The sequence below is a fragment of the Rhinopithecus roxellana genome, chromosome 10 (genome assembly GCF_007565055.1).
Source record: "Rhinopithecus roxellana isolate Shanxi Qingling chromosome 10, ASM756505v1, whole genome shotgun sequence".
In the NCBI taxonomy this organism is placed as follows: domain Eukaryota; kingdom Metazoa; phylum Chordata; class Mammalia; order Primates; family Cercopithecidae; genus Rhinopithecus; species Rhinopithecus roxellana.
This window is the reverse complement of record NC_044558.1, coordinates 23,605,791-23,626,651: the sequence shown is the minus strand read 5'-3', so window position 1 is coordinate 23,626,651 and position 20,861 is coordinate 23,605,791. Positions and strand designations below refer to the sequence as shown.

Sequence of the window (20,861 nt, the reverse complement as noted above, 5' to 3'; positions counted from 1 at the left end):
TGGTTAAATGACTCTAATGGGGTACAAACAGACCAGTTTCATAAGAACTAGTTTCAGAGTCAAGGGAGATAAGGTGACATTAACAGTTACATTTTCTTTTTTTTTTTTTTTATTTTTCTGAGACAGGGTTTCACTCCCATCGCCCAGGCTGGAGTGCAGTGGTATACTCTTGGCTCACTACAACCTCTGCCTCCTGGGTTCAAGCAATGCCCCTGCCTCAGCCTCCTGAGTAACTGTTACTCAGGCACTCACCACCACACCCAGCTAATTTTTGTATTTTTAGTAGAGACAGGGTTTCATCATGTTGGCCAGGCTGGTATTAAACTCCTTAAGCGATCCACCTGCCTCAGCCTTCCAAAGGGTTGGGATTACAGGTGTGAGCCACCGCGCCTAGCCAACAGTTACATTTTCTAAAGTAATATAAGTATGTATATAGGTATAGGCTTGTTTCTAATCAGTAGAATTGGCGGCTCCAAGTAGCTGCCTGTAAAGCTATCATCTACTTACTGAAAGTCTTCCATATGCCAGGACAGGGCTAATTGTGTTACATGTATTATCTCATTTAGACATGTGTTACATGTATTATCTTGTAACAATTCTGTGATGTTGGAATTATAATTTCTATCTTATAGATGAAGAAACAAGCGTTCCAGAGAGGCTGCATGACATGCTAAGCTATAACAGGCAGAGCCAGGCCTGGGCCCCAGCTTGATCTGACCTTCAAACTCTTAATTCTTCAGTATTTTTGGCTACATGGCCATTCTCCATACACCATACTCAGAAAGTATTTTTTGTAGAGATGGGGTTTTGCCATGTTGCCCATGCTGGTCTCGAACTCCTGAGCTCAAGCAATCTGCAAGCCTCACCCTCCCAAAGTGCTGGGATGACAGGCATGAGCCACCATGCTCAGCCCAGACCCTAACATTTTTCATGAACATGATCTCATTTAACCATCAACAAAGTTCTCAGGAGGCAGCACAGACAGTATTAATCTTATTTTCCAATGCTTATAAAGAACTTAAACACATAATGGAAGATGGGCATGCTAAATAAGCAAATTAAAAGTCTGACTACACTAATGGTCTAAAAATTATCTTCGAAAAAACATTGGCCTTGAGTGTGACCCCTCTCCAGTGACCACCACTCCACTGAGCCCCAAACTTCCCCTTCCCTGCTGTATCTCCCCTCCGTGTAAAGTAAAAAGTAAAGAAAAAAAGTTTTAGGCTAGATGCATACCTCATACCTAGTTGGGAGGCTGAGGCAGTTGGATCACGAGGTCAAGAGATGGAGACCATCCTGGCCAACATGGTGAAACCCTGTCTCTACTAAAAATAAAAAATTAGCTGGGTGTGGTGGCACGCACCTGCAGTCCCAGCTACTCAGGAGGCTAAGGCAGGAGAATCGCTTGAACCTGGGAGGCAGAGGTTGCAGTGAGCTGAGATCGCACCACTGCACTCCAGCCTGGCAACAGAGCAAGACTCCGTCTCAAAAAAAAAAAAAGTTTTATAATGTGGGTGTTGGGGAACAGGATGGATTAACCATGTCATATCTCAGTTTTAGTCTTTGCTGCTATATTTCATAGACATATTTTTACTTTTGATCTATATGAATCTCTGTAATAACCGGGCCATGTTGCAATGAAGCCACACCTGAGTAGGTCATACGGTAACCTTGTTATTTCTCACAAAATCTGAGTTCTGGCTCTTAAACCAGGTGAATATTTTACTTCATTTAACAACAGACCACATAAGTCGTGGTCCTGGCCAGGCGCAGTGGCTCACGCCTGTAATCCCAGCACTTTGGGAGGCCGAGGAGGGTGGATCACCTGAGGTCAGGAGTTCAAGACCAGCCTGGCCAATATGGTGAAACCCCATCTCTATAAAAATACAAAAATTAGCCGGGTGTGGTAGCATGTGCCTGTAATCCCAGCTACTTGGGAGGCTAAGGCGGAAGAATCACTTGAGCCTGGGAGGCAGAGGAGGTTGTAGTGCGCCGAGATTGTGCCATCGCACTCAGTCTGGGTGACAGAGCGAGACTCTGTCTCGAATAAAAAAAAAAAAAAAAAAAGAAGTGGTTCCATGAGATTATAAAACAGTTTGGCACTACTCATTAAAAAAAAAATACACACTGTATTTTTACTGTACCCTTTCTATGTTTGGCTACATTTAGATACACAAAGACCCTGTGTTACAAATGCCTACAGTATTCAGTACAGTACATACATGCTGCACAGGTTTTTAGCAATAGTTAGCAATAGGATGGACCACATAGTCTAAGGGTGTAATAGGCTATACCATCTAGATTTGTCTAAGTATACTGTTAGGAAGTTCAAACAACAAAATCGCATAACGACATGTTTCTCAGAACGTATCTCTATTGTTAGGTGATGCACAACTGTGTTGACAACTTGTGAAATCATTTAGTAAATAATGGCATATGTATATAATGGACTACTATACAGCTATTTAAAAAGATATCTACTAGGTGTGTTATAGATAGTAATATGCTTACTTAGGTACAAACAGGATATCAAAGTTTATATGGAACTAAGCAACCTCTCAAAAAAAACCCTATGCCTATTGAACAAAAGAAAGACTGGATGGAAATATTGACCACAAGTGCATACATCAAAACAATACGTTGTACACCATAAATATATAGTTTTTACTTCTCAGTTGTACCTGAGGGAAAATAAATAAATAGGAAAAAAAGAGACACATATCTGAAATTATTAACTACCAAACAGGACTTTGAGAATTTTTTCCCTTCCTTTTATTTCCCCAGAATAAATATTCTTTTACAAATGAAAGGTATTACTTATGAAATCATAGATATGGTTTTTTTTTCTTTTTTTTCCAGAAGGGAACATTTTCACTGTAATCACTCTGAAATAACCTTTTAAGTTTTTTCTCATGGACTCTTTTCCTGACATTGTATACTTTCTGAAGTATTCATATTCGAATTTCTCAAATCTACTTTCAATAATTCTATGACAACAAATGTATTTGTTTTTAGATTTAAATAAAAAAGGAAATACTTACTCCAGATGTTACTCAAAGTCTTAGCGGGTTTGGTAAACTGAATAATATTACATTCCTTGATAAGTTTAGTTATCAGTGTAAGAAAATTAAACAGAAGGCGATCTGCAGCTTTTTCTTCAGTTTCTTCCATGATCTAAAAACAAGACAGATGTAAATCAATATAAACAACATCTGAAAGTATCTGATGGACATTTTTACTCCAGCATGTAAATCCACCCGTTTCAGAACCTCCCTTGGCACTCCTGACATTGTGGGCCAGATGATCCTTTGCTGTGGGGGCTGCCATGGGCACTGTAGGATGTTACCAGCATCCCAGCTCCTCTATGTTCTAGACGCCAGTAGCAACTCCACCCTCGAGTTGTGACAATCAAAAATGTTCCCAGACATTGCCAAATGTCACCTGGGGGGGCAAAATCGCCCGAGCTGAGAACCTTTGATCTTCATATACCATGAAGATACTTTAATCTCCCAACTGCCCCTTTTTTTTTTGAGTCAGGGTCTTGCTCTGTTAGCCAGGCTGGAGTATAATCGCACGGTCCTCCTGCCTCACCCTCCTGAAAAGGTGGAATTACAGGCATGCGCTACCATGCCTGGCTATAGCGCTCATTTTAAAAAGTTCCAACTACGCTGAATTTTTGCTTTTATGATAAAGGACACTGTTTGAACACAAATATTTAATCGGTTAGCTATAAATAGATATAGCTATAAACATAAATATTTAACCTATAAGCTAATATCTAATCTGTTTTTTTTTTTTTTTGAGACGGAGTCTCGCTCTGTTGCCCAGGCTGGAGTGCAGTGGCCGGATCTCAGCTCACTGCAAGCTCCGCCTCCCGGGTCCAAGCCATTCTCCTGCCTCAGCCTCCCGAGTAGCTGGGACTACAGGCGCCGCCATCTCGCCCGGCTAATTTTTTGTATTTTTTAAGTGGAGACGGGGTTTCACTGTGTTAGCCAGGATGGTCTCGACCTCCTGACCTTGTGATCCGCCCGCCTCGGCCTCCCAAAGTGCTGGGATTACAGGCTTGAGCCACCGCGCCCGGCCGCTAATATCTAATCTGTTAGCTACATCACCACAAGTAAAACTGTAAGTTAGAAAAGTTGTATTCCCTAGCAAATTACTTACATCTTTAAAGTTTTCAGGATCAATTTCCTTTTCAATCACAGGAAGGACAGTTCCAAGTCTTTTCTCAAAATCAACTCCTTCACTTTCCACAAACAAGCCACAGATCAGGGCCGCAAGCTGTCTATTTAAGCGCTACCAAAAATAAACCACAAGACAATGTCAAGAGAACTTGGGAGGCCTTTTCTGAAACTGTAAAATAAAGGTGGGCATTATTTTGTCCTCAACATTCAGAGACAATAAACATTTCTTTCTGATGCCAGAAATCAGTAAATTATGGGCTTTGATGGCCAATATACAAGATGTGGGGAAATTTTTACACTCAAGAATAACGTTTTAAAAAGAGGCATTATTATTATCCACTGAGTACTTTAGTATTTTTTTTTTCCATTTTAAATTAAAAGGAAATGGAAAGAAGTCTCTTGCCCACCCCACATTAAGTGGGTATGCAACAAGTTCCTCATCAACACAGGGCATATGTTGTTTATGTTTCACAAAGACGGGCCAACAATGATGGTGGGAGAGGTACCAAGTGGATAAAAGGATAAAAATTACATTTCAGAAATCGAATATGTAAAATTGGAAACAAAGGTATTCATCATTAGGAGCTGGTCAAGTAATTTATGATACATTCATGTAGTGGAATACCTTCCTAACAATAACATAGTATGAACACAGGTGATTTTTATATTACTTTCTATAACTTCTTACACTTTGGGAAACTTTAAGAATATACTATTTGCATAATCAGACAAAAATAACACTATGTGGGGAAAAAAAACCAATTCAACAGTGTATAACATATATTCTTACTTAAACTATGATCCCCAAAGCTAAGACTTGTCACTGAACTATGACTAAAAGCAATGCACACCTTTTTTGCTCCAAACCAAGTGGTAACCATATCAAACAGCCAGTCTTTTTTCTCGAGGCTGATTTTACCAAGTAGGGACTTGATTGTCATGGATGCCATCTTTTTGCACGTGGCAGAGTCATCATTGATCGTCATTAGACAAAGAGGGATAAAGAACATTCCACAATTCTCATGGAGCAGCCCCTAAAAGAAAAGAGGCACGTGTGAGCACTCCGAACGGAATTCCTACAGATGCTCTAGCAAAGGGGGACTGAGGACTTCCAGGGGTCACGGGGCTTATCTCTGGGGTCACAGTACCTGAGGGAACGTGTCAAAGAGATAGGCGATCATTTCCAAGGTGGACTCTCTCCCGGTCTCGTGTTCGTAACTAGAGGAAGGACATTAGGTGGATTTGTTAGTATCTTCTAAATTTACCAATAATTATTTAAAAATGTAAAACGTTGTATCAAGGTGTCAGTTTACTTCTTTAAAAAATGGAAAATGTTCTGTTTCCCTACTTTTAATGCTTGTATATCTCCATTAAGCTACCATTGTGCAGTTTTAAATGCAATTGTGTCAGATTTCAACATTCTCCTAAGTGGACTCTTAGGACAATCAACAGTTAAACTAGATTGAAAAGCAACTCAGAGAAAGGCTATGTGAAGCCAAGCACAATGTCTGATTACGGAGTTGATGAGTCATATAACAATATGCTCAGAGAATGCACCATTATGCTTAGGCCTCGTCCTTTTTAAGACAGCGCCATGTTAAAGAGAAAGAAGAAACTACCCTCCGCCCGTGTGTAGTTAATAGCTAAGCTTACTTCAGTTGAGCGAGCATGAATTCCAAGTTTGGTCTCAATTTGTCACCCAGGGGATAGTCAAGAATATATTTCAGAAAAACCTAGGAACAAAAGTCACACAGATGATTATCTGGATCTCGTCTCCAGTATTCCTGTTTCCTAAGCTGCTTTCTGGAACTCATTGGTAGGTTATAAAAACTTTCAAGAATGGCAATCAATCAGGCTTTCCAATGGACTCCAGCTAAATCTGCCTATAAAGTCAATAGCAGCTGTGACCTTTCATTTCTCCCACCATTTATCTGGTCCTGCCCTATGGTGCCTGACAGAGGCAAGCCCTGGCCCGCCACTGGCACTGTGGTTTAAGACTTCAAATCTAAGCCCACAGGTTGGAAGCTGATCTCTCTGTGACAGGTGGTGACAGGTGTACCACAGTATGGACTATGGTCCAACCTGGTATCTCCCCTTCAACAAGAGTAACAACATAGTGATAATATCAATACTGATAGTAATAACTAATGCATTTACTATAAACCCTCTATGTGCCAAGCACTGCGTTAAGTGTCTCTCAGTTAAATCTCATCATTCCCATAGGAAGTATGTGATAATAGCCCATTTTCTAGTTGAAGGGAATAAAGTTGGTCCAAAGACAATAAGAAACTTGCTCAGGTGACACTGCCAGAATTCCATGCCTAGTCTGTGTCCAAAGGCTGCACTTTCAAACCACTGTAGTATCTAGCCTCCTTTATTAATAAACTGTGAGAACTAAGCAACATCATTCAAGTTTCCAAAGCCTGCCTTTCCCTAGCCATAAAATGGGGATACTGTTTCTTCTGAAGGCTACTTGCAAACAGAGGTCATGCATTTAAAATGCTAGGCACACAGCTAGTGCTTAATAGCAGATGACCCTTCTTCTTCCTAATAGTAGCCAAGCAATTATTTCCAGAGACATGCATCTTCCCTTCCTGGCCTCCTCAGCAGCCCAAACCCCCCTGCAACCCTGAGTTCCTATTTCCAACTTAGACCTTTCCACCTCTTTGGGCACAGTATACGTGCTCATAAAATTAGATATTGACAGATGTATAGATACAAACCTGATTCTGTCACTCCTCTCCCTAAGGATTTAAATAGCTCCTTACTGTTCTTAGAAAAAGCCCTGCTGGTGCCATGGCTCACGCCTCTAATCCCAGCACTTTGGGAGGCCAAGGTGGGCGGATCATGAGGTCAAGAGATCGAGACCATCCTGGCCAACATGGTGAAACTTCATCTCTACTAAAAATACAAAAATTAGCTGGGCATGGTGGCGGGCGCCTGTAGTCCCAGCTACTCGGGAGGCTGAGCCAGGAGAATCGCTTGAACCTGGGAGGCAGAGGTGGCAGTGAGCCGAGATCGCACCACTGCACTCCAGCCTGGCGACCGAGCGAGACTCCATCTCAAAAAAAACAAACAACTAAGCCCAAAATCTTTAACAAGACCACAAGGTCCTGCCCAATCTGGCTTCCCACTCCTCAATTCACTTACCTGTGTTGAGCTCCTCAACCGAGCTAAGCTCTCACTCACCTCAAGCCTCTACTGCCCTCTCACTGGTAAAACTAAGTCTTTTTCTTCCTTCAAATTTTGGCCAGCCTGTCAGTCCCCAGAAAAGCCTCCCCTGACCTCCTGCACCAGGACGCCTGAGTCTCAGCATAAAGAACCAACATGACACAAGGTAGTCTTCAGAATTCAGCCAATGTTGACACCTCTGCCAGACAGATGCGGCAGGGCCCAGCCCTTGCTACGGGGATAAGTGCTCTCTACAAACCTGTCTGCACTGGACCCTGGCAGGTTCACTTTGTGCAGAGACTGCCAACTTGGATACTTTCCGCATGACATCATCGATTTCTGGGACCAACAGCTTTCTTGATAAAATTGCCTAAGATACAAAAGGAAAAGACATACTCATTTCATGTGTTCTGTTGCAGATGGATGGAAGCAGAGTTGATGCTAAAGCAATCACAGGAAATTTTCAAACACAGTAAAGTAACTTCAAAAGAAAAAAGGATACACACTTAAGCACAAAGAACACACAACACTTAAACGTACACTTCAAATTGGTAAAACTTGTGAATTTTAAAAAATGGTGAGTTTTATGTTATATACATTTTACTACACTAAGAAGAAAAACATATAAATAAAAAGATAATACCTGTATTTGTACAGAATTCCCTAGAAATGTTAACACAGAGCTCACATTTAAACACTTTTCATAAGCAAATGTTTGCCTGTAATTGACCCACCAAAATCATAATAATCTTTACAAATTACTCAATTTCAGAAGTCTACGGCTAGTCAAAACACTATGATCCATGTGTTCAAAATATCTGCTGTGAAGCTCATCAACTGTAACAGTCAACATTCTGGTGACACCATACCTTCAGAAGACCAAAGGCAGTGGCTTGTCTTGAAGTATCATAAATGTCCTCCTCAGCATAGGCCAGTAGAACTTGGAGCTGTTTTTCAGTTATCCGGTAAGACTTGACTTTCTTGACAAGTATGGTCACACACTGCAAGTTACAACAGTGATATTCACAGCCAGCACACCCCACAGTTGGGATCCAGCGAAATGACAAGGACTTAACATGCACGTATGCTTTTCCACACAGGGTGCCAGCCCTTAACCTTGGCAAATAACTCTGGGAAAAATTCTGGCCATAACCACAAAGGGCAATGGGGAAAACTAACTTTGATGTTAATCCTGGTTCTAGTTTTTTATGAGCCAGGGTCTCGCTCTGTCACCCAGGCTGGAGTGCAGTGATGTCATCACAGCCCACTGTAGCCTCTAACTCCTGTCAAGTGATCGTCCTGCCTCAGCATCCCAAGTAGCTGGGACTACAGGTACACATCACCATGCCCAGTTAATTTTTTTTTTAAATGTAGAGACAGGGTCTCGTTAAGTTGACCAAGCTGGTCTTGAACTCTTAGGCGCAAGCAGTCCTCCCACCTCAGCCTCCCAAAGTGCTGGGATTATAGGTGTAAGCCACTGCATCCGGCTCCATCCTGGCTTTTTCCAAGTGCAAGTGAAGACATCTCACCTTGAAACAATTGACCACCAGGTGGAAGTTCTGGCCCCTGGCAGCCCCGAGCTTTGCATAGTCCTTCAGCAGAAGGAAGAGGTGTTTTGTCAGCTGCTCTGCTTTTGTTTCTATGGAAGGCAGCGGGAACCTCAAGACCCAGATGAGGCATTGTAGAGCACCTGTGATCACCTGAAAAAAGCAAAACAAAACACCACCAACTTGTGATGTGACCGAATCCAACAATCCAGCACCTGAGGCTATGCAGACTCTTTAAATGATTGTGCCGAATAAATAAGATGCTAAGCCCAGCCCACTCTGGAAGAACTGTGCCCAAAAGGTAAGAAGATAAAGACGTTTCCATTTCCTGATTGTAGAAGAATTTATTGCTTATCCATAACAATGGATCCTTATGATGGTAGATTATAAGGAAATAAGAAAAGGCACCATATTCTTTTCATAATTTAATCTTTGTTTAAACATTTTTGGGCTGGTCTTGAACTCCTGGGCTCAAGCAATCCTCCTGCCTCAGCCTCCCAAGAGCTGGGGTCATAGGCCCGAGCCACCAAGCCTGGCCATATTTTTAACCTGCTTATAGGGGTTTATGGAGGTTATATGATTTGGATAGGTTGGTCAATTTTACAATTCTTTTTGGAAAAATACATCTTAAATGACTTTAATGTTTTCTAGAATGGTACTTCAATGTAATCTACTCTTACCAAGCTTGAGTTAGGTATACAAGGCACTCTACTGGGTATTATAAATACAAAGATAAAAAGGATACTATCTCTGCACTTATGCAGCAGATGGTTAATTCAGAAATTAGGCATAGGAACAACTGACTAACAGTTAATATAGTTAAGTGCTATTGCAAAAGATATGGAAAAAGTGTGCTGAGCTCCCTGAACTTCCAAGGCCAAACCTTTGAAAGCACCTGGATCAGCTAGTTCAACTCTATCTAACAATACCTGTACTGCTCTGGCTGCTGAGAGTTCCTCAGTGGGCTGGATTAAGACACAGAAGAGCGAGCTTGGGAGTCAGAAAGACATTGGCTTACATCCCAGCTCTGCAACTGATTACCTGTTTGACTCTAGAGATGTTACTTAACCTCTCGGCACCTTCATCTGTAAAGCAGGTGATATGAGAAAAATGGGACCTGTGTAGGCATTGGAGTCTGACAGACCTAGGTTCATAGCCTAGACCTGTACCTAGACCCTCGCCCTAATTTTCTCATTTATAAAACAGAAATAGTAAGAATATATGCCTCAGGGAGGGTTGTGAGGATCAGAAATAATGTTCTTTGGATTCACAGCATGGAGCAGTAATAGTAACAAAGGTGACAATGATGATGACTGGTAAGGGGACAAAATCCTTCACCCTCATGAAGTTGTGAGGATCAAATGAAATACTTAATGTACCTAGGAGGGCTTTTAAAACTGTTAAAGTCTATCCAAATTTATATAATTAGTAAATTGGGAAGTGATTTAATGTAGCAAATAGTGGTAGTTCATGATGTCATAAATCCCTTTAAAAACTCAATCATCTCGGCCAGGCACAGTGGTTCACACCTGTAATCCCGGCATTTTAGGAGGCCGAGGTGGGCGGATCATCTGAGGTCAGGGGTTCGAGACCAGTCTGGCCAACATGATGAAACCCTGTGTCTACTAAAAATACAAAAGTTAGCCGGGCATGGTGGTGTGCACCTGTAGTCCCCGCTACTTGGGAGGCTGCGGCAAGGCTGAGGCAGAAGAATCCCTTGAACCTGGAGGTGGAGGTTGCAATGAGTCAAGATCGCACCATTGCACTCCAGCCTGGGTGAGAGAGCTACTCTGTCTCAAAAAAGAAAAAAAAAAAAAAAAACCACCAACCAACCAAACAAAAAAACCTCAATCATCTCATAAAGCTTGAGCCCAAGCATAACCATTAGGTATTCTGCAAAACATAGTTCTTCTGAAGAATAAAATGCTCCAATGCAGAGTGCAAACCGATGCTTACCTTCACATCCATGGAGCCCAGGCAGTCTATGAGGAGAGACACAAAAGGATCCAGCATTTCCAGGACATGTTCACTTGAAGACTTGATCTTGGAAGTCTTCAGACTCAGATGCAGCAGCTAACAGAGTTCAGAAAGATATTTCACATTAGTTGCCCATTAGACCAGATGAGTTAGGTAAATGTGAAATGATGTTTAGAGAAAAGCAAATGTTAAGATACTTCTATTTGAAATGATAAAATTTTTTTAAGGAATGACAAACTGCCTGAGAGGGTCTCAGTGAGTCAAGGTGAGAGCTTGCTGTGCAGCTGAGATGCTACGTCTGTTTACCACAGTCCATTTTCTCAGGATCTACTGTGATTCCAGGCACTGGCTCAGTACGTAGGACATGGCAATAACCAGGATGGACATGGTCTCTGCCTTGATGGATCTTAGGCAGACTCTAAGGAAATGACGACATGCACAGGTAGGGTGCTTTGAGAGTTCTGTGGGAATCTGGTAGAGCAAAGAGTGGGTGGTGAGCTCCTAGGGCAGGAAAGAGTATGGTGACTTTCTAGATGGGAAGGGAAGCCATGGTGGCTGGAACGTGTGTTAGAAAAGTGCGAGTCAATGAAGGGTTTTAAAAAGGAAATGATCATATTTGTTCTTTTAAAAGCTCACCATCTTTTATTTCATTATTATTACTGCTATTTTTTTAGAGACAGGGTCTCACTATATTGTCCATGCTGGAGTGCAGTGGTGTGATAATAGCTCACTGCAACCTCAAACTCCTGGGCTCAAGTGATTCTCCCACCTTACCCTCCTGAGTAACTAGGACTACAGGTACATGTCATCACATCTGGCTAATTAAAAAATAATTTTTTTTTTTTTTTGTAGAGACAGAGTCTTGTTATGTTGCCCAGGCTGGTTTCAGACTCCTCTCCTCAAGTGATCCTCCTGCCTTAGCCTCCCGAAGTGCTGGAATTATGGGTGTGAGCCACCATGTCCAGCCACTCACCATCTTTTAAAAAAATTCAAAGTAGTTTAGAGGGGCTCATGGGCAAAGCACCAGTAAGACCTTAATACATATTAGAGCAGAATCATTAATTCTGGGACAATTACATCTTTTAATGTAAGTGCTGGAAGAGATAAATAGTAAATGGACCAATGCACCTGTAAAAAAAAAAAATCTAAAATGTATTTACAGTAAGGCATTTCCAATGGAAATGAGCAGTACTAGAAATTCAACAGAAGGCCGGGTGTGGTGGCTCACGCCTGTTATCCCAGCACTTTGGGAGGCCGAGGCAGGTGGATCACCTGAGGTCGGGAGTTCAAGACCAGCCTGACCAACATGGAGAAATCCCGTCTCTACTAAAAATACAAAATTCGCTGGGGGTGGTGGCGCATGCCTGTAATCCCAGCTACTCGGGAGGCTGAGGCAGGAGAATCGCTTGAACCCGGGAGGAGGAGGTTGCGGTGAGCGGAGATCGCACCATTGCACTCCAGCCTGGGCAAAAAGAGCGAAACTCTGTTTCAAAAAAAAAAAAAAAGAAAGAAATTCAACAGAAGATTAAAAGGTGCAGACTCCCTGAAAGTAGCAAGTCTCATTTTAAGGTTAATTCTTACCCGAAGCCCGGACTCAATAAATATGTGCATGTTGGTTTTCCTGCTCACAACAGCTTTCTGTCCACCTCGAACTGGAGTTGGGGGAAGCAGAAGGCAGCTCTGGGGTGGTAGACGTGGATCTGGTGCTGGAGCTACTGGATTTCTGTCAATCACGTGACGTGAGAAGAGGGGAAAGAACACTGTCAGCTGCATTCCAAGAAGTCACACTGGCCCTTCTAAAGTGACAACAGCCCAGCACTAAATAATGTGTCATTTGCTCGGGTTGTGCACCCTCCCCCAATCCCCAAACCATGAGACACAGAAGATTATTAGGCTTTTGATTAAGGTTACTAGGACAATATATTTACATTAAGATCAACAGCAGGACACTCCCTTGTTCGATTTCTGAAAATAAATGCCAATGAGTCTCTCTTAGACCACAGAAACAAAAGGAAGTTTACTAAGATTTTTTTTTTTTTTTAACTCTGTTGCCCAGGCTGGAGTGCAGTGGTGCGATCTCGGCTCACTGCAACCTCCGCCTCCCGGGTTCAAGTGATTCTCCTGCCTCTGCCTCCTGTGTAGCTGGGATTACAGGTGCCCAGCACTATGTCTGGCTCATTTTTGTATTTTTAGGAAAGACAGGGTTTCACCAAGTTGGCCAGGCTGGTCTCAAACTCCTGACCTCAGGTGATCTGTCCACCTCAGCCTCCCAAAGTGCTAGGATTACAGGCATGAGCCACCGCACCAGGCTTTTAAGATATTTTAACATCTTTTAAGGTCTCAATCTCTGTTTTATCAGAATACAAGATATAGATTTTAAATCTATCCTATCTTTGAACCAATAAATCTTTAAAACAAAATGGTATCAGAGAAATGCCAAAATAATTGTCTGCTGTCACAGCTACCTCATTTATGAGAAAATCTCATGTTGAAATGTATCACACCATAAAGCACCATCTGAGAACTCAGGTGGATACAATTTTATGTTTTACTAAAGCAAAGTATTAAAACAACCCACAGAATGGCTTATCAGACGCAGAGACCTAAATGACAGTTTGTTTTTTTTCCAACTTACTTTTCTTTCTCTGTTAACAGGGGAAGATTTTCACTGATCAAACCATAACTGAGTAATAGAATGGATTCAGCCGTCATTTCCTGATTTACGATTAATCCCACTGTGATTCGGCGTAAAGTTTCATGAACTTTTCGGGCCAGTTTCAAACTCGTGGTATTTTGTAAGATCTAAAGGCAAAACATAAATGTCATGCTGAGATGACACAGAAATGCATTTTGATTTGTCATAATGGTGGTTTTCTTTTATATATTGGCTTTCTAATATGTTTGGCTTTCTCCTAATTAAAAAACATTCTTAATATAATTTCAAACACAGATATAACATATAAGGTGAAAGTGACCTATAATCTCAACCCCAGGAAGAACCACTGTGCATGCTTGTGAGCCTCAGGGTTTCCTCCACTCCCTCCCTGTTCTCTGCTGGTGAGGCCTCAGGGCACAATGCCAGAGATCTGAGACTCCTGAGTTAACATCAACTCTCCTGGTACATTAACAGGAGTAACTTAGAGGCAAACACACACACACATAATCAACAAAATGTATTCACTCCTCATAGGAAACCACGAGAATGAAGTGCTGTCATGGCCAAGCTTCAGGGTCTGATATCAATTATTGGGCCAAATCAGAGGAACCTAATGGGAACCAGGATCAGCAACCTCAGGAAATACTCGGTGCTTCAGAGTTATTATCTTGAATGAGACATAGTATTAATAAATCTCAATACCTTGGAGGGACTTTGTAATATACATCACGGATATATGTGCTCTGTTGACTCCTTTTCATCCTCAAAATGCATCTAACGCTCTTAGATGAGGCTCAGATAAAACTAAACGCATTCTAGGAGTAATTATGGAGTTCATCTAGCACCAGAACATTTAGACCTAATGTAATTCATGTCAATAGATAGAGCTCTTTGCTCTAGTTTTAATACACAAAACTAATAAATCAATAACATTTACTGATGTTCACCTCTGCAACAGGCACAGAAATCAACAGGAAGGTGGGTAAATTATAGTCCCTGAGCTTCAGGAGGCAGAATGAAACCATGGTAGGAATGTGAACTTGGATCAGAAAGATCTGGAACTAAACCCTGACTTTTCTCTTTAACCATGTTCCTTTCTACCTTTCCAAGCCTGAATTTTCTTACTTGTAAAATGGAAGTACCATCAGTCTCACAGGGTGTGCTGATTAGGTGAGAGAATGGAGCAGTGCTTAGAATAGAATATGTCAATAAATGCCAGTTTTCTTCCTCTTGGCAACCTGGAAGTGGCAACCTGTGTCCAAAAGCTTTCTAATATATATTTACTCATAATTAAAATGAATTTTTTTGTAAATGTAAATATACATTTTTAATCAAGACAGGTTCTTGCTATGTTGCCCCGGGCTGGTCTCGAACTCCTGGGCTCAAGCAATTCCTGCCACCTTGGCCTTCGAAAGTGCTGGATTTACAGGTGTGAGCCACTATGCCTGGCCTAAAATAAATTCTTAATAAAATTTCAAACACAGACATAACATATAAAGAAATGTTACTTATAACCTCAACCTCAGAGATAAGCACTATGTGGCTTGTGTGCCTCAGGATTTCTTCATGTTCTTAGCTGCTGACTTGACCCAGCTATAATCTTCATCTGCACTCAATTCCTATTGTCTTTCTTTCTCATCTCATGGTTTACATTGGGGACTATGACTTTTGAATCAAAGCACTCACTGGCCATATGGTCCTGGGGCCCCAGCACCTAAGGAAATCATGCACGATCAAAAACAGTGTTTCAGGTTGCCCCGCATCGTTCCTTTTAGGAACTCATGAGATTCCAATGCTGTGATCTCCTGAATTGCATTCAAGTCCTTACCTCTTTCAAGGGAAGGATAAGTTTTGTAACCTGATCTTTTCCTACAAACTTGCCCAGGATTTCATAAGAGTCGTAACTTTTGCTTCTTCGTGCTTCCATGACTTTGGAGAGGATCTGCTTTACTTCCTTCTCTTCAGCAACAGCACCAAACAACTCATAGTTAAAAATCTTTGGAAGAAAAAGGACAAATGGCAATTATGTGTACTCAGCAAGATATGCCAACATAAGCAGTGACTGAATAGAGGCCCTGACATGTCCTAATCAAAGAAATGCAAGTTGGACTGGGCTCAAATTAGATGGAAGAAATTTCTTTTAGAATGCACTTGTTTTCAATGCAATTTAGGGACCAATTACTTAAAAAACAAACACATGGGCCGGGCGCGGTGGCTCAAGCCTGTAATCCCAGCACTTTGGGAGGCCGAGACGGGCGGATCACGAGGTCAGGAGATCAAGACCATCCTGGCTAACACGGTGAAACCCCGTCTCTACTAAAAATACAAAAAAAACTAGCCGGGCGAGGTGGCGGCGCCTGTAGTCCCAGCTACTCGGGAGGCTGAGGCAGGAGAATGGCGTGACCCCGGGAGGCGGAGCTTGCAGTGAGCTGAGATCAGGCCACTGCACTCCAGCCTGGGTGACAGAGCGAGACTCCGTCTCAAAAAAAAAAAAAAAAAAAAAAAAAAAAAAAAAAAAAAACAAACACATAAGAAACACTTAAAGGTTGATACTAATGGGAAACAAAGAAAAATCCTTCACAGATGTACATATATAATTGTATGACGGTATAGACAGTTACTTATTTTTTGATGCACCAAAGAGTAGCTTAATTTCCCTTCAAGAAGTTCTCAGAATCTTTGCAATCTAATTATTTACACTCTAATAATAAATTACAAATATTTGCAATCTAATTGTTAACCCAGTTAATTAATTATTTGTTTTTTGAGACAAAGTCCCACTCTGTCACCCAGGCTGGAGTGCAGTAGTGTGATCTCAGCTCACTGCAACCTCCACCTCCTGGGTTCAAGCAATTCTTATGTCTCAGCCTCCCAAGTAGGTGGGAATACAGGCATTTGCCACCCCACCTGACTAATTTTTGTACTTTTAGCAGAGATGGGGTTTCACCACGTAGCCCAGGCTGGTCTCAAACTCCTGGTCTTAAGTGATCCACCCGCCTCAGCCTCCCGAAGTGCTGGGATTACAGGCGTGAGCCACTGTGCCTGGTCTAATGTAAATATTTACATTGAGATTCAAAATGTTAGTGTCTACATTTTAAAACAAATGAACAAAAACTTATGTGGCAAATTTATTCTCTTCACAATTGTAGCCCTCAAATTAGCACAGTATCCAGTTTTTTCTTTTCTTTTTTTTGAGACAGAGTCTCACTCTGTCGCCCAGGCTGAAGTACAGTGACATGATCTGTGCTCACTGAAACCTGCACCTTCCAGGTTCAAGCGATTCTCCTGCTTCAGCCTCCTGGGTAGCTGGGATTATAGGCACACACCACCATGCCTGGCTAATTTTTGTATTTTTGTTAGAGACGGGGTTTCACCATGATGGCCAGGCTGGTTTTGAACTCCTGGCCTCAAGTGATCTGCCCACCTCAGCCTCCCAAAGTGCTGGGGTTATACAGGCATGAGCCATAGCACCCAGCCCAATTTTAAAAGTTATTATTAATTTTCCACTGTATTATAAATAAAGCTCCTGTGAACATAATTTATTTCTTAAAACTAGATTCTTAGATGTGACTGAAAATCTTTTCTCATTTCAAAAGCTCTTGATACAAAATGGCAGCTTACTTTCCGGAAAGATCATACCAATTGATGACCTCCTTGTAGTGACAGAGTGCCCATCTCGCTTTAGTCTTAGCTTTTTAAACCTCTGCTAATCCAAAAGATGAGGTGTTACATTATTTTCATTTTTATGGGCTATTATTATTTCTTATTTTGTGAATTGATTTTTTTGTGTCATTTGCCCACTTAAAAAAAAATTAGAATTCATTTCTCTAAGTCTTACCTCAATCATTATACCCAAACAAGAGTCCAAATCCCCGACTTGCAGCTTATTGGTGAGGCCTTGCAGCAACATGTGAACAGTGAAAGTCAGCACATGGACCTAAGGTGAGATGCAGAGTAACAATATGAATGTTAACAATGTCACACTAGGAAAACACAAGATCTAGAAAGCACTGCAAAGAGCACACTCAGAGTTTATATGTCTTTTATTGCCAGGAGAAGCTTTGACAAATGACATAGTTATTTCACTATCTAAAATCTTGTAACCAACTGATCACTTTGTACCAAAGGTATTCAGAAACACACTACCCTTCTTAGATCTATTGTTGGGACTAAACCAGGCCAGTGATTTATAAAGAGAGGCACAAGAGTCTTGAACTTTATTTTTATTTATTTATTTATTTATTTTGGAGACAGAGTGTTGCTCTTGTAGCTCAGGCTGGAGTGCAATGGTGCGATCTCGGCTCACTGCAACCTCCGTCTCCCGAGTTCAAGAGATTTTTCTGTCTCAGCCTCTCGAGTAGCTAGGATTACAGTCACCCGTCACCATGCCTGGCTAATTTTTTTTGTACTTTTAGTAAAGGTGGTGTTTCATCATGTTGGTCAGGCCGACCTCGAACTCCTGACCACAGGTGATCTGTCTGCCTCAGCCTCCCAAAGTGCTGCGATCACAGGTGTGAGCCACTGTGCCTGGCCAAGAGTCTTGAACTTTAGAAAAAGAAGATCAACCTGTGAATTAAGGAGCTTGCCCATGTTAAATGCAATCAAAGCTCGTAAATAAAAGGTTATGAAGGAAACAAGTTTTTGCACCCCATAGCAACCAAGTTGATGTTTCCTGAGCGCTTACTACAGGGTACGTACTGTATGAATACCTTGCATGTATTACATCATTTAAGCCTCACTCAGCCAGTCTATGGAGTAGGTACTACATTATGAGCAGTTTTTAGATGAGGAAGCTGAGGCACAAAGAGGTCATGGGTAGGAACTGGTGGAGTGAAGATTAGAAGCCAGTCTCAGGCTCTACAACAGGTTATCCTGCCTCTCAAGCTTTTTGAATTCTTTATGCTGCTTCTAGGGCTGTGAAATTATCAAGGTAAATATCGGATAATGGTCATAGGCTAAGGAAACACATTTAGTTGTCAAAACATAGATTGGATCTTAAAGGTACCGTTTCTTATGTACCTCCTTGTGATCTTTTATTTTTTTTGGAGGCAGAGTCTTGTTCTGTCGCCCAGGCTGGAGTGCAATGGTGCGATCTCAGCTCACTGCAACCTCTGCCTCCTGGGTTCAAGAAATTCTTATGCCTCAGCCTCCAAAGTAGCTGGGATTACAGGCATGTGCCACCATGCCCAGCTAATTTTTATATATACCTATTTTTTAGTAGAGACAGGGTTTCAGCATGTTGGCCAGGCTGGTCTTGAACTCCTGACCTCAAGTGATCTGCCCACCTCAGCTTTCCAAAGTGCTGGGATTACAGGTGTGAGCCACAGCATTCGGCCCCTACTTGTGATCTTTAAGTACTTTTATATATAGACGGGTTCTCAATTTACATTGTTTTGATCTATGATTTTTCAACTTTATAATGGATTTATTGGGACACTGTCTCATCAAAAAAGTCAAAAAGCATCTGTATTTGAAAACTTTGCTGTGAAATTTATATATATATATTTTGAGACAGGGTCTTGCTATGTTGTCATGCTGGTTTTGAATACTCTGGGCTCAAGGTGTTCACCTCCCACTTCGGCCACCTGAGTCGCTGGCACTAAAGGTGCATACCACTGTGCCCAACTTTCCTATAACTGTAAAAAATCCTCTTGGTGGGGGTGAGGATGACGAGTGATGCTCGAAGAGAACAATTTTGGTACAGTCTACATGATTAATACTAAAGCTGAAATCAGTTGTTCTCTCAACTCTAATTTAGTTATTTTAACAAATAATGGGATAGACTTGAAGAACAGATGGTTAGAGAAAAAAAGGGCTACTCATTTAAATACCTCAGGTGTTCCTTAAAAATGTGTGCATGAATCCTCAAGAACAGAGATGTATTCCTCCTTGTATGTCCAGTTCCCAATAGACCATGTCTCGCAATGCTGTGGTGGTGGCAGTGGCCTTGAAATGGGGATGGGTGGAGCTACAACTCTGGGAGGGGAAGTTTCCTCTACATTCATTGGAACTATAGTTCTGAGAGGGTTGGCCTAGTCTAGTTGCTTTTCTCTTTCTGTCTTGCCATTGTTTGGCCCCTGACATGGGCACAGCTGCAGGAGGCACATGGCAGAGTGGGAAAAATAAAGTCCCAGTTTTCTAGCAGAAAGACTTAAACGAATGCAAAAATTAAGTGTCAGCAAAGAAATAGAAGATCTAAAGAAAAAATAAATGAATATTTTAGAACTGAAAAACCCAAAAACTGAAATAAGAAACTCATTGGATGAACTCAGTTGCAGAAAGATATGAAAGAGGGAAGGGTCAGTTAACCCGCAGATAGACTGAAAGAAATTATCCAACCGAAACAGAGTGGAAGAAGAGCAAAATACATACATATATATATGAATACAGCCTCAGGAACCAGTGGGAGAAAAACAAACATTCATTTCACTGGAGTCCCAGGAGAGGAGAAAGAGTGCACTGCAGGAAACTTATTTTAAAAAATACTGGGGCTGGGTGCGGTTGCTCATGTCCGTAATCCCAGCATTTTGGGAGGCTGAGGCAGGCAGATCTCTTGAAGCCAGGAATTTGAGACCAGCCTGGATAACATGATGAAACCCCATAGCTACTAAAAATACAAAAACAATTAGCTGAGCGTGGTGGCTCATGCCTGTCATCCCAGCTACTTGGGAGGCTGAGGGATGCGAATTGCTTGAACCTGAGAAATGGAAGTTGTAGTAAGTCAAGATCACACCAGTGCACTCCAGCCTGAGTGACAGAGCAAGACTGTCTCCAGAAACAAAACAAAACGAAACAAAAACACAAACAAATACTGGCTGAATCGTCTTCAAATGTGGCCAAGAAGCTCAGCAAATGCCACACAAAGTAAACCCAAAGAAATCCACACTTAGACACATCATGATCAAACTGCTGAAAAATAATGGCAAAGCCTTTAAAGCAGCCGAAGATAAACAGCACATTAGTAAGAAGGGGGCGACAAATTGAATAACTCATCAGAAAGGCAGGAAGGGATGCTTCATAATTTGTAAGTGTGAAGATGGGGTTTTTGTGTTTATGTGTGAGATGTGTCTCCTTCAACCTTGTTACAATAGTTGGGCATTATCTGCCTGATGTGGAAAAAAAAGAAAAGACAGGTTGGAAGGAAGTAGAACAATATTTTTAAAGGAAAGAACTAAACAGCTAAAAAGAAAGAACCATTAAAGTGAAATTATATATCCAGCAACAATATGTTTCAGGAATGAAGGTAAAAGGAAGACATTCATAGAAGAAAACTAAGAGACTCTGTTCCCACCGCACCTGCTCCACAGCATTGCTAAAGGACACCCT

General features: G+C 41.6%; 1 protein-coding gene and 1 non-coding gene across 2 annotated transcripts in view; one reads left to right on the top strand and one right to left on the bottom strand.

Annotated features, from left to right (window-relative positions):
- The window catches only part of UTP20 (UTP20 small subunit processome component), a 109,438-nt gene that overhangs the window by 7,766 nt on the left and 80,811 nt on the right, over positions 1 to 20,861 (bottom strand). Inside the window, exons 44-56 of the mRNA XM_010357205.2 lie at positions 17,374 to 17,472; positions 15,364 to 15,531; positions 13,515 to 13,681; positions 12,461 to 12,602; positions 10,859 to 10,975; positions 8,885 to 9,055; positions 8,225 to 8,356; positions 7,615 to 7,725; positions 5,838 to 5,917; positions 5,333 to 5,402; positions 5,036 to 5,218; positions 4,165 to 4,296; positions 3,042 to 3,174 (exon numbers count right to left, since the gene is read on the bottom strand). Coding sequence (XP_010355507.2) covers positions 3,042 to 3,174; positions 4,165 to 4,296; positions 5,036 to 5,218; positions 5,333 to 5,402; positions 5,838 to 5,917; positions 7,615 to 7,725; positions 8,225 to 8,356; positions 8,885 to 9,055; positions 10,859 to 10,975; positions 12,461 to 12,602; positions 13,515 to 13,681; positions 15,364 to 15,531; positions 17,374 to 17,472 — 1,705 coding nt within the window. The remainder of the gene's footprint in view (positions 1 to 3,041; positions 3,175 to 4,164; positions 4,297 to 5,035; positions 5,219 to 5,332; positions 5,403 to 5,837; positions 5,918 to 7,614; positions 7,726 to 8,224; positions 8,357 to 8,884; positions 9,056 to 10,858; positions 10,976 to 12,460; positions 12,603 to 13,514; positions 13,682 to 15,363; positions 15,532 to 17,373; positions 17,473 to 20,861) is intronic.
- On the top strand, positions 20,546 to 20,647 carry LOC115900225. The gene has a single exon (XR_004059891.1). It is a non-coding gene; the product is annotated as a small nucleolar RNA U13 (small nucleolar RNA).